This window comes from Urocitellus parryii, chromosome 9 (assembly GCF_045843805.1).
Source record: "Urocitellus parryii isolate mUroPar1 chromosome 9, mUroPar1.hap1, whole genome shotgun sequence".
In the NCBI taxonomy this organism is placed as follows: Eukaryota; Metazoa; Chordata; class Mammalia; order Rodentia; family Sciuridae; genus Urocitellus; species Urocitellus parryii.
In genome coordinates this window covers 52,195,870-52,208,067 of record NC_135539.1, presented here as the reverse complement: position 1 = coordinate 52,208,067, position 12,198 = coordinate 52,195,870, and the positions used below count along the sequence as shown (strand labels likewise).

Below are 12,198 nucleotides of genomic sequence, written 5' to 3'. Positions count from 1 at the left end.
ACTTGGGAAGTGAGCAGTTCTCTTTCCTATGTTTATATCAGGAAGCTTAACTTTCTTTTTCTTTAAATAAAAGCCATTCTCATTAAATGTGGTAGCAAAAATGCTGAAATTTTCATTTGGAAGTGATCTTTAACAGGATCATGAGCCTTTATCAAATGCTTTAATTTTGCACAAAAACTTTTTTAACATTGGATTTATTTTAGTATTGTAAGATGTATATAATTCCTTGTACATTTTTATAAAGTGTGTCCTCGTTTTATGTTCAGCATTTACAGCCGAACAATACCAGCAACACCAACAGCAACTGGCACTAATGCAGAAACAGCAGCTTGCACAAATTCAGCAACAGCAAGCAAATAGTAATTCCTCCACCAACACTTCACAGGTGAGGGATTTGTCTGTCTTATGATTATCCCTCATTGTTTCCCACCAGAGTTCATCTCTAATTACCAACTGTTGTCATAGAACCTTGCATCTAACCAGCAGAAAAGTGGCTTTCGCCTGAATATACAGGGTTTAGAAAGAACATTTCAGGTGAGTATGGAAGCTATTGCCTCTGCTCCCTATTTAAAAAAGTAAAAAGCATAGTTAAATGAAATGGAGACAATGTCTACGAGTCTGACCTGTAGTCTATTAATGTGCCTCTTTGATATATAACCCTACTCAGTTCATTATCTTAGGCCTTTTAATTATTAAGACTTTAAAATGTTATACCAAAATGACCTCTTTTACTCTTGAAAGAGATCACTCTCTGAAGCCTAAAGCATGATAAATATTTGCAGTTTAGACACATTTAATGCTAAAAGGCCGAGATTCCAATCTCTTTAAGTATTGTTCAGGAAACTTTATTGTTAAAAATTCAACAAGCCTCTCAATTTTTAGGTTAAATAATGATGTCATTATTTCCTACCTCCATTTCTTAGCGGGTAGTTATCTTATAATCCCAAACGTGCCTTTGGTTGTGTGTGGGAGTGTGTGTTAGCTGAAAAGATGTTTACATATTCATTCATTTATTATGTGTATTTGCAAATCACTGAAATGTTGTAGTGGCATATTTATTGTCCAGCATTTTGGGTTGGAAGTTTGTTATTCCCTCATTATAAAAAGGCATTTTGGTAATTGACTTGTTACATATATATTATTGCATAAAATCAAAATTCTTAACCCTTGAGTTAGACAAACTTTTCATTCCTTGAATGTATGACTATCAAGAGATAGAAATTTCAGTGGTTTGCCATTTTTGTTTAGAATCAAATGGATTTTGGTAGACCTTTGTAGCTTTAATATTAATTTGAGACTAAGTTATACTGATTAGATTTCTTTTGCATTTTCTTTCTAGGGTTTTGTTTCTAAGACTTTGGATTCTGCTAGTGCTCAATTTGCTGCTTCTGCTTTGATGACATCAGAACAACTGATGGGATTCAAGATGAAGGATGATGTGGTGCTTGGAATTGGGGTGAATGGTGTCCTTCCAGCCTCAGGTAAGGATAAAGACATTTAAATGTTGGTTTTGATTATATTTGTAACATTTGTAATACAAGCCACAAGTTGCATATTGTTTAGAAACTTCTTTCTTTTTCTCTCCAGGAGTATACAAGGGCTTACACCTCAGTAGTACTACGCCAACAGCACTTGTACATACAAGTTCATCAGCAGCAGGTTCAACTTTGTTACAGCCTTCAAATATTACACAGAATTCAGGTTCCCACAGTACACTGAGTCATCAAGTAACTGCTGCCAATTCTGCAACAACTCAGGTTCTGATTGGGAACAAGATTCGATTAACTGTACCTTCATCAGTTGCCCCTGTAAACGCTATTGCCCCCATAAATGCACGACATATACCTAGGACTTTAAGTGCTGTTCCATCATCTGCCTTAAAGCTGGCTGCCGCAGCAAACTGTCAAGTTTCTAAAGTCCCATCTTCATCCTCTGTAGATTCAGTTCCAAGGTGAGCAGTTGTTTTAAGCCTAAACTTTTTACCTGTTTCTCTGTTTGCTCTTTGCCTTTTATATGTTATAAATGTATAGACGGGGGCTGGGGATATAGCTCCTTGCTTCTCATGCACAAGGCCCTGGGTTCAATCCGCAGCACCACAAAAAAAGGAAAGAAAAAAAAAAGTATAGATGAAGCAGGGCCTAGTGGTATACACCTATAATCTCAATCAGGAGACTGAGGAAGGAGGATCATAAGTTCAAGACCAGCCTCAGCAACTTAATGAGCATCTGTCTCAAAATAAAAAATTAAAAGGGCTGGGGTGTAGCTAAATGGTAAAGTGACCCTGGGTTCAGTCACTAGTAACCCCTGCCCCCCTTCTCCCCCCCCCAAAAAAAAAGCATATAGATGATAATTGATTCAGGGACTAAGCAGATGAGTGTTGTAATTCAATATTAATGAAGAAATTGAACTGAATGGTATAGTGAATATTGCATATGTGATTTGAATACCCCTTCCTTAGGATAATAATAGCTTGTAATGCTCTCACTTTTCTTTCTCCTTTTGATGTTCTCTTTAAAATGTTCCTTATGTATATGATTTATTTCCATAGCTTCTTGTGTAAATAGTTAGAATCAACAGAACCTACCACCACTAGAATACTAAACTGCTCTTAATGATGATTTAGAGAATATACTCCAGATCAATTTTTAATCAAACTATTATTTCCTGTGCTCATTTTTCTTCTTGAGTTTCAATATTTTGGGATTTTTGCTCAAAACTCTGTTTAAAATATTAATGGTAATTAAAATCTTATTGTTTACAAGGTTATTAGAGGAAAAACAAAAAGAGACAAGAGGTTTTGGTCAGTTAAAAAATAAGCTTTAAAGTTTCAAAAGTTAATGTAGGAAAAATTGTTCCTACAGGTATCTTAAAGCATTTTGTGCTTATCAGGTGTATAGATGATGGATGTAATTTCAATACAAAGAGAAATCGTTTCACTTCAGGGGAGTTCTGGGAATGTCCTTCAAAGTATGATACTATATCAGGAAAGAAGAAAGAGCATTTCAGTTAGGTGGAATGGGAAACGAAAATACTAAGTTGGGAAAGTGTTTAGTGGTTAATAAGTAAATTCTCCCAGAGGTTTGGGAATGTTAGTGGTTGATGTTGGAATGGCAGGGAAAGGCTAGACTGTGGAGCATTTTGAATGCCAGGTGGATATTTGACTTCCTAGAGCAAAGTTTTGTAGCAACAGGCTATAGTCTTTAGTTTCCAAACTCACGTATATCCCTGTCTGTTCTAAATTAAAACAGTAGTCATTGCCTATTGAATACCAATTCATTTTTACTGGGTCTAGTCAAAGTATAATCAGTCAAGTATAGTTCACACACACACACACACACACACACGTATGTATGTATGTATGTATGAAGCTTTTTATATCTCTGTCCCTTTGTTTAAAAGTAGGAAACAGATCTGGCAGATACTCGGCCTTTGTAAAATTAGAAAACTAGTGTTCTGATTATTACTAGCTCAGTAGCTGTCCTGCTCAACAGCATGTATTAGGATGTTGACTTAAAGTCCTAATATGATAGTCATGTTTATTCCTACTTTCATATAAGAGGAAAGTGAAACTATAGTCACCTAAACTTGGGAATTCTTTGTGTGTTATTAACATCTAGATTACTTGGGTGCCATGACAGTTTTATTGGTGATATAGTTGTCCCTGGGATTTATAATTGACATCAGCCTGATTTCTGACTGCATATTCTTGATAATAAACTATAATGATGCATATTCCTTTCTCTGCTGTCTTATCCCAATAATCATTTCTTCTTGTTATTAAAAATAAACTTTTTATTGGGAAGATAATCTTTATCTGTAGCAAATAAGTAATTGATTGAACTTTGTTTTAACAGGGAAAATCATGAATCAGAAAAGCCAGCACTGAACAACATAGCAGACAATACAGTGGCAATGGAGGTGACGTAGCTTCCTCAGGAGTGGAACTGCAGCCTGGGGACTTGATTAGGTGCTATGCATCAGTAGCATTTTGAATGCAAGGGATGATGGAATGCAGCACATGCGTTTCTGTGGCAGCTGTGGGGACTTAACAGCAATGCTCATCTCTCATGCTTCAATTTTTCTTTTCTTACTGTTAATAGGAAAAAAAATCAACATCTGTAAATTAAGAATACAGCAATTATCTGTACAGTACTGCATATTTGTAATACCCTTGTATATATGTTACTTGAATACAGAAATGTTCATTTGTGATGCTTTGCACTTGGGGGTGGGGGGTGGGGGGAAAATAAATTGCAACAAAGAGTGTGAGATGTGAGATTGTATAGAGATGAAGTGTCATCACATCATGTGCATGGTGCGGAACCTGCTGTTTTATCTATTTATTGTGCCGTGTTTACAGTTTTTTGTACACTGTACCTTCATTGGTTCCTGTGCTGTAGTAAATGTGTTAGGTAGCTGTGGACTCCTTGGTATTTTGTAAATGGTATAACATAACTTGGTTCCCCTCTGGGTCCTTGAGTTTTCTGTGTATCATGTGAAAAAAAAAATGGTGACATACATACAGAATTTTACAAAAAAAAAAAAAAAAAAAGGCATCAGTTTTTTTAAAATGGGGAATGTACTGTTAAATGGGGATCTTCCTGGTCTACTATCATTAGGACAAGTAACAAGCTAAAAATGAAGTCTCTTGAATCTTCCCATCCCCACTTGGCCCACAGAGCTGTGGGTGGTTTCTGGTACTTAAAGCACTAATGTTATTTTGCTGCTCTACAAACAGCCCAGTAGTCCCATTTCCTTCCACACCAAAAAGTGTTAAATCAAGTATGCAAATGGAGTCCTTACAACTGGAGTTTATGTTGTCTTGCCCTTTTTTTAGCACAAAAAAAAATTGTACTTTTTTATTGTCGAATTGTTTAAAAGACTTCATTCTTTACTTGTTCTTACAAAAAGGATATAAGGGAGAAGAATGCAGTAATTGCTGTACGTGTATCATCATTCCAGTTTCTAAAAACAGCCAGCCAGCTTTTTTTCCTTTTAAGATTCTCCAGAAGGCTGCAAGGCCAGAACCACAAATATCGGGTGCCTTCCTTTGGAAATTTTTGACCTCTCTTCTGTGAAGAGAATGGTACTTAACAGACTACTACTAGTGCTTTGTCAGTACCGAAGTCTGAATGCCCAGTCCAATGGCATACATTATCCTTAAGGTTTTTAATCCCACCTGGAAAAATTGTGATAGAATTCTCACAAAATAAACCCAGGGCATTACATGTTGACAAACTAATGTGTAGTGGTCTTTTGCTTTTATTTTCAACCTGAGAACTTTTGTGTGACTTTGATTACAATCATTCAGTAGTTTGGGGGGTGGGGTGGAAGTGGGGAGTGATAACTTCAAATCCACTAAGGACTATTGTAGGCTCAGTGAACAGTGAAAAGAGAAAAAAATCCCTGCCTTTGTGAAGCTTATAATCTAATTGGACAACAGAAATTAATAAAATGTAAGATGTATTATAATAAGTATTATCAAGTCCCCAGTGAAGCAAGGAAGAAAAAAAGCAGTGCCACATGAGCTAAAGGTTGCAGTCTTTCATACAGTGGTCAAGAAAGAGCTCACAAGTGCTCTTGACCACAGACACAAAGATAAGGAAAAATGTTCCAGGCAGAGAGAAAAAAGTACAAAGATCCAGAGGTAGGAGTGTGCCCTATATGCTAAAAGAACATCAGTAGAGTCTCCATTAGATATCCAGATGTGTCTAGTAAGTAGTAGTACATGAAAGTATGGAGTTTGGAAGAAAGGTTTACCTGGAGATAAAAACCTGAGAGTCATATTCACAGTTGAAGTTTATGGCCATGAATTTGGGTGAGATCACCCAAGAGAGGAGAATCAACTCTAAATTATAGTTGTCAATGATGGAGTGTTATAGAGTCGTTTTTATGTTTAAAAGAATCCCTTGCCAGAAAGGTGTGGATTTCCAACATGGATAACTAATTTTGCTTGTACTGCTCTACAATTTTAAAGAGAAAATATTAAAAAATTGCCATTCAGGCCTAGTAGCTAGTCAGTATGACAAAATATAAAATGTAAACTGCTGGTTTTAATGTACTTAATAATAATTGAGATTAGGAGTAAAATTTCTGAAGTGACATCCCACAGAGAACAAAGCTTGGATCCCCAGTTTCTGTATAGTGTTCCTGCTGTCCACAGGCAAGTTTACAAATAGATAAGGAACAAGAAAATGAGTCCACATTGGGATTGAGTGACAGGCTAGTGACAATGAGCATCCATGTATCTCCTACTCCAATTTGACCACACCACCTCAGATGCAAAGAAAAAAATGAATATCATGTATATTTCAAAATAAGGAAATTTCCTCTATTTTTCCCATATATTTTGTTGCCATATACTTGACTACCAGCGTTATAACAGTCTGCAGTAAAAGGTTTGATACAAAAGAGCAATTTCAACACAAAAACCTTAGGGAAAGTAGGAAATAGATCATCAGGAAAACCTGAAGCCTTGTTGAAACTACTACTTACCATTTATAATGTAACAAGCCCTATGCATAATCATCTCATTTAGTCCTCATAGTAACACACTTAAAAAGGTACTAGTTTATCACCATATTACAGTTGAGACTCACACAAGGTCATATAGTGATTAATAGTCCAGGATTTGAACTCATATCTGCTAGACTCCAAAGGCACTGCAGTTTTTCTACCATTACTTTGTGGATAAACAAATTGAACATAGCTTCCATAGTAACTTTCTGTCCCATTGTGTTCATAACAAAATGGATACTAATTCCTTCACCCTGGCATTGTTATGTTTCTGTCCATTTCATGAGCAGAAACTCAAAATCCTCCCCAAGGAGGATTTTATATCTTTTGTTTATACCTTTTACCTAGGTATAAATTTCATTTTTCCAAAAAGACTATTACATAAACTTTTCTGAACTACAAATTTATTTTTTACATTAGTGTTAATGTGTAACATGTTAGTAATGCTTAGAAGAGCGGATCTACTTTATATATCTATCATTCTACTTAAGAATTCTTTCAACAAAAGAGTTTAAGTTTGAAAACAACAGCAATAGGGAATGAATAGACATGGCATATTGATCCAACAAATGTATTTATTTAACTGTGCCCAGGCAGTGTTGCAATTATTGTGAACATAGTCGTCATCAAAGTCCCTGCCTCCATGTAGCTTGCATTCTAGTAGGATATGTACTGAATGATAGGCTAGGCAAAACTAACATTAGATAAGATATCTAACTGAATCATCTCACTTGGGATTTTGAAAATAAATGTTAACACTTGTTCAGCCCTGGAAATTATTTATGAAATGTATATTGAAAGAACTAGATGACAGTTCCAGTATATTCTGAACAAATAGTTGCAAAAGCAAATTTCTCAGAGGCTAATATGAAATGGTACATTTTTAAAAGAATCCAATCTTAGAGAATGATCTGCCCTACCTTTGTAGTTTAAAAACCAAGGGACAGGGATAGTGCTTGCTTCGCCAGCATATATACTGAAATTGAAACAATACAGAGAAGATTAGCATGGCCCTTGCGCAAAAATGACACGCAAATTTGTAAAGCGTTCCATATTTTTTGATATGAGGATGCTGTCTCACAATGACGATGGGCGGGGAGAAGCATGGAAGGAATGGAGGAACTTCAGATAGGGCAAAGGGAAGGGAGGGATACTGGAGGTAGGAAAGACAAATGAGACATTATTACCCTAAGTACATGTATGAAGACATGAATGGTATGAAAATACTTTGTGTACAGAGACTTGAAAAATTGTGCTCTATATGTAACATGAAATGAATTGCATTATCTAAATAAAATACAAAATAGAACTGGGGATGTAGCTCAGTGGTTGAGTGCTCCTGAGTTCAATCCCTGGTACCAAGACAACCAACAACAAAAAAAAAAGCACAAGAGGGCTCTTATTTAGGATCATTGGTATTAGAGAACACTGGTGTTTACTGAAGGCTTTAGTTCTAACCACATATATTATTAGTTTCTGAGAGTCTTAAAACTACAGAAATATATTTTCTCATAGTTCTAGAAGCCAGAATTCCGAAATCAATATCACTGAGTTGAAACGAAGTTGTTCATCCCCTTTGGAGCTTCTAAGGGCAATTTGTTCCTTGCCTTTTCAGTTCCTGGTGGTTGCATGGTTATCCTTGTGTATGAATGCATCTCTCAAATCTCTGTCTTCACATTGCCTTCTCTGCATCTCAAAATTCCCTCTGCCTTTTCTCCTATGAAATATTGGATTGCATCCAGGGCCCACCTGGAAGTCCCCTCTACTTTTCTGCAGCCCTACTATCAGCTAAAGTTTATTGAAAACTTATTAATGCCAGTTCTGTCCACAGATCTTTACATTATTTCCTGTAATTCTCACAATCAAGGCTGTTGTGTATCGTTGTATAGGTTATTCTTCTATGACCTATGTGGTCCCATGTAAATGATGCTCTTCTCCTATATTCACAAATGAAAGATCAGACTTAGAGGAATCAAGTCCATGGAAGTATCTGATGAAATATACATTTGTTGGATCAGTGTACTATTTGTCTATTCATTCCCCTATTTTTGTTGTTATTTTCAAAATATTTTTAAATAATAGAATCCCTTTTTGAAAGATTCATATACAGAACATCAGTATATTGAGTAGATAAAAGCAGATTTGCTCTATTAGACATTATTAAAGAGTATTACTTTCTCATCCAAACCAACTAAAAAACTGAATAATATGAAGGGAGGAAAAAAAAAAACGATTTGTGTTAGCTTTTTGTCACTGTAAGCAAAAGATCGACAAGAACAATTTAAAGGAGGAAAAGTTTGTTTTGGCTCCCAGTTTCGAGGTTTAGTTCTTGGTCATTGGACTCCATACTTTGGGCCCAAGGTAAGGCAGAAAGAATATGGCAGAAAGGCATAGGAGGAAACCTGTTCAGTTCATGAGAACCAGGAAGCAAAGAGCAAGTGTGCAAGGAGCCCAGAAAACTGTGATTCCCCAAGGGTACACCCCCAGTGACCTCCGTCCTCCAGCCACACCCTACCTACCTACCTACAGTTACCACCCATTCATCCATTCAAATTATCAACCTATCAAATGGATCAAACCACTGATTAGTTATAGTTCCCATAATCTGATTATTTTACCTCTGCACATTCCTGCATTGTCTCACAGGAGCTTTTAGGGGACGTCCTATATCTAACATTGCTAGGTTTTGAACGTGGCCCCTCCAAAATTTAGCTGTTACCAAAGTGATAGCATAACTGTACAATCTTTCACAGGTTATTAGGCCATGAAGGCTTGCTCCTCCCATGAGAATGGGATTAAGGCTCTTATAAGAGGTTTCACACAGCATGTGGCTACTTTATTCTGCCCTTCTACCATGTGAGGACACAGCATTCCTCTCAGCTAGAGGACACAGCCCTCACCAGACAACTAAACCTGCCAGCATCTTAATCTTGACTTGCCAGCCTCCAGAACTGTGAATAATAGATTTCTGTTCTTATATAAATTATCCAGTTTCAAGTAGTTTGTGATAGTAGTATGAAGAGAACTAAGATGCCCATCTTAACAAAGGATGAAAAAAGGATGTAACATGTTAACACTAACCAAAAGAAATCTAGAATGGATATATTAGTATCAGATAAAGTAGATTCCAAAGCAAGGAACATTACTAGAGATTAAAGAAGGTCATTTCATAATGATAAAAGGATCATTTTATCAAGAAGACATAATGCTAAACATTTATGTACCTAATTACACAAATTCAAAATATATGGAAAAAAAAGCCCTAATGGAATTGAAAGGAGAAACAGGCAAATCCACACAATTGCAAATTTTAATAAACTTAACAAATGGAGAGAAAATCATTGAGGACTCAACAGTATCAACCACTGTGTTTTGACATTTATAGAGCACCATCCAACAACGGCAGAATATACATTTGCTTCAAATGCACAAGACACAGTAACCAAGATATACTGTGGTACATAGTACAAGTCTCAATGAATTTTAAAGGATTAAATCATACAGAGTATCTTTTCTGAACATAATGAAATTAAATTAGGATTATAAATAGAGGTCTAGAAAATTCTCAAATATTTGGAAACAAAATACAAACTCCTAAATATCATATTAGTAAAAGAAATCAGTAAACATTTTTAATTAAATGTAAATTGAAGCACAAATATCAAAAGTTGTGAAATATAGCTAAAATAGTGCTCATAGGGAAATTTATAGAAAAAAGTAAAAATATAAAAATTAAGAAATCAATGACCTAGCTTTCTACCTCCTTAATAAGCTAAAATAAGAAGTGCAAATTAAATCCAAAGTAGTGGAAATAAGATCAAAATAAAAATCAGTGGAAAATTTAAATGAAATAACAGAGAAAATCAATGGAACCAAAAGCTAGTTCTCTCAGTAGATCATGAAGATTGATACACTTATAGCTGACTAATTAGAATAGAGTCTACTGAAATTAAAATTTAAAAAATGTTAAATATTGTAATAATAAATTTGACAAAAATCTCTTCAAAGACACAAATTAATAATGCTCCATCCAGAAGAAATAGATTTTTAATTATAAGGGGGAGAAAAATGAACTACAGACCAATGTGCCCATAAACATCAATACAAAGAAATCCAAAATTTTTAGCAAACCAATTGCAATAATATATACTAAGGACAGCACATCATCAAAAATGAGAATCCCTTCCAAAATGACTGTGTGAAACATCTAGATGACTAATGCCTGAGATATGTACATAGCTTGCCTGTGACCCAGAAGTGGCAATGGAAGGGAGCCACAATTGTCCTTATACTTCTAAGAGTGTGCATACAGCTTAGATGGAGCCAGAACTGTAGAGATTCTTCATCCAAAGACAAAGAACGAAGTTCTGTATTAACAGTCAAAGATCAGACAGAGCAATGTATACTCCAGCATGTGCAATGTGTGATCAAATGACAACTGAGACCAGGCATGTCTGGTTCAAATACTAGCTACCACTGACTAACTGTCTGAGTTAACCCTTCTAAACATCAGTATCTTCTCTAAAATGAGGAAAATAATAATACTTATATTGTTCATTATTGTGAGGGTTAAATAAAAGCATGCAAGTAAAGAATTCACTCAGGCCAGTGTTAAAAAACAAACAAAAAACAACCATAATGTCTTCCTCCATAAAAGGAATTTCATGTGGAGAGATAATGTTTGGATGGGGACCAAACACAGCTTAATATTTATTGTGTTTTTTTGCCAAATAAGTTGACATGGATGTCTATATATCCTTCATTTCCTGTTCTTTTATCACTATGAGAAATTAAGTGATTCTTCCAGTTTATTGAGGCTCAAGTTGCGGAAGGGCAATAGACGTGAAAAGTCCAACCAACAGCATGCTGCAGCCTGTTTACCATGGCTCTTGAGAACAAATTGTTAAATTTTCAGGAATTTTACAAATTGGTAAGCAGTTGTTATTCCCCCCCACCCCCCTTTCTTAAATTTAAATTTTAAATTTATTCTAATTAGTTATACATGACAGCAGAATGCATTTCAGTTGATTGTATACAAATGGAGCAATAACTTTTCATTTCTCTGGTTGTACGTGTCATTTTTTAAAAAGAAGTAAATTACATAAACTTACAGTAAAATGAATTACTGGAAGTCCTAGTCAAGGTAATCTGGAAAGAAAAAGAAACAAAATGCATCCAATTTAGGAATAAAAAGGAAAATCGTCTGTACTTGCTGATAACATGATTTTGTATATAGAAAACTTAAAAGATGCTACAGGGGTGGGCAGGGAGCCAGTTAGCACTAATAAATTCAGCAAAGTTGCAAGATACAAAATCAACACACACAAAAAAATCTGTTGTGTTTCTATGAACCGAGAATGGATAATATGAAAAGGGATTACAAACACAATCCCATTTTTAATAGCACCCCCCCAAAAATACTTAGGAATAAACTTAACCAAGGACATCATAGCATTATACACTAAAAACTGTAAAACATTACCAGAAAAAATTATTCAAGTCACAAATAGAAAGACAAGTCTTGTTCATGAACAAGAATCAATGGATGACCTACTATCATTAAGATGTCAACACTATACAAAGTGATGCACAACTTTAACAAAAATACCAATAACAACCTTTGCAAAAATAGAAATAAATCTCAAGGGGCCCTAAATAGCCAAAACAATCTTAACAAAGAAC

At 35.3% G+C, this 12,198-nt stretch overlaps 1 protein-coding gene and 1 non-coding gene across 4 annotated transcripts in view; both read left to right on the top strand.

Annotated features, from left to right (window-relative positions):
• Positions 1 to 4,571, top strand: part of Epc1 (enhancer of polycomb 1) — a 57,704-nt gene extending 53,133 nt beyond the window's left edge. Inside the window, exons 11-15 of one of the 3 annotated variants that reach the window (XM_026405171.2) lie at positions 267 to 385; positions 466 to 534; positions 1,340 to 1,481; positions 1,588 to 1,951; positions 3,855 to 4,571. In XM_026405171.2, coding sequence (XP_026260956.1) covers positions 267 to 385; positions 466 to 534; positions 1,340 to 1,481; positions 1,588 to 1,951; positions 3,855 to 3,927 — 767 coding nt within the window. In that variant the 3' untranslated portion in view covers positions 3,928 to 4,571. Of the gene's footprint in view, positions 1 to 266; positions 386 to 433; positions 535 to 1,339; positions 1,482 to 1,587; positions 1,952 to 3,854 lie in introns of those variants that run through there. The other 2 variants (XM_026405172.2, XM_077802471.1) reach the window with 2 other exon arrangements.
• A 2,897-nt stretch (positions 4,572 to 7,468) lies between these two features.
• Positions 7,469 to 7,575, top strand: LOC113194193 (U6 spliceosomal RNA). The gene has a single exon (XR_003302246.1). It is a non-coding gene; the product is annotated as a U6 spliceosomal RNA (small nuclear RNA).
• The last annotated feature ends 4,623 nt before the right edge of the window (positions 7,576 to 12,198 follow it).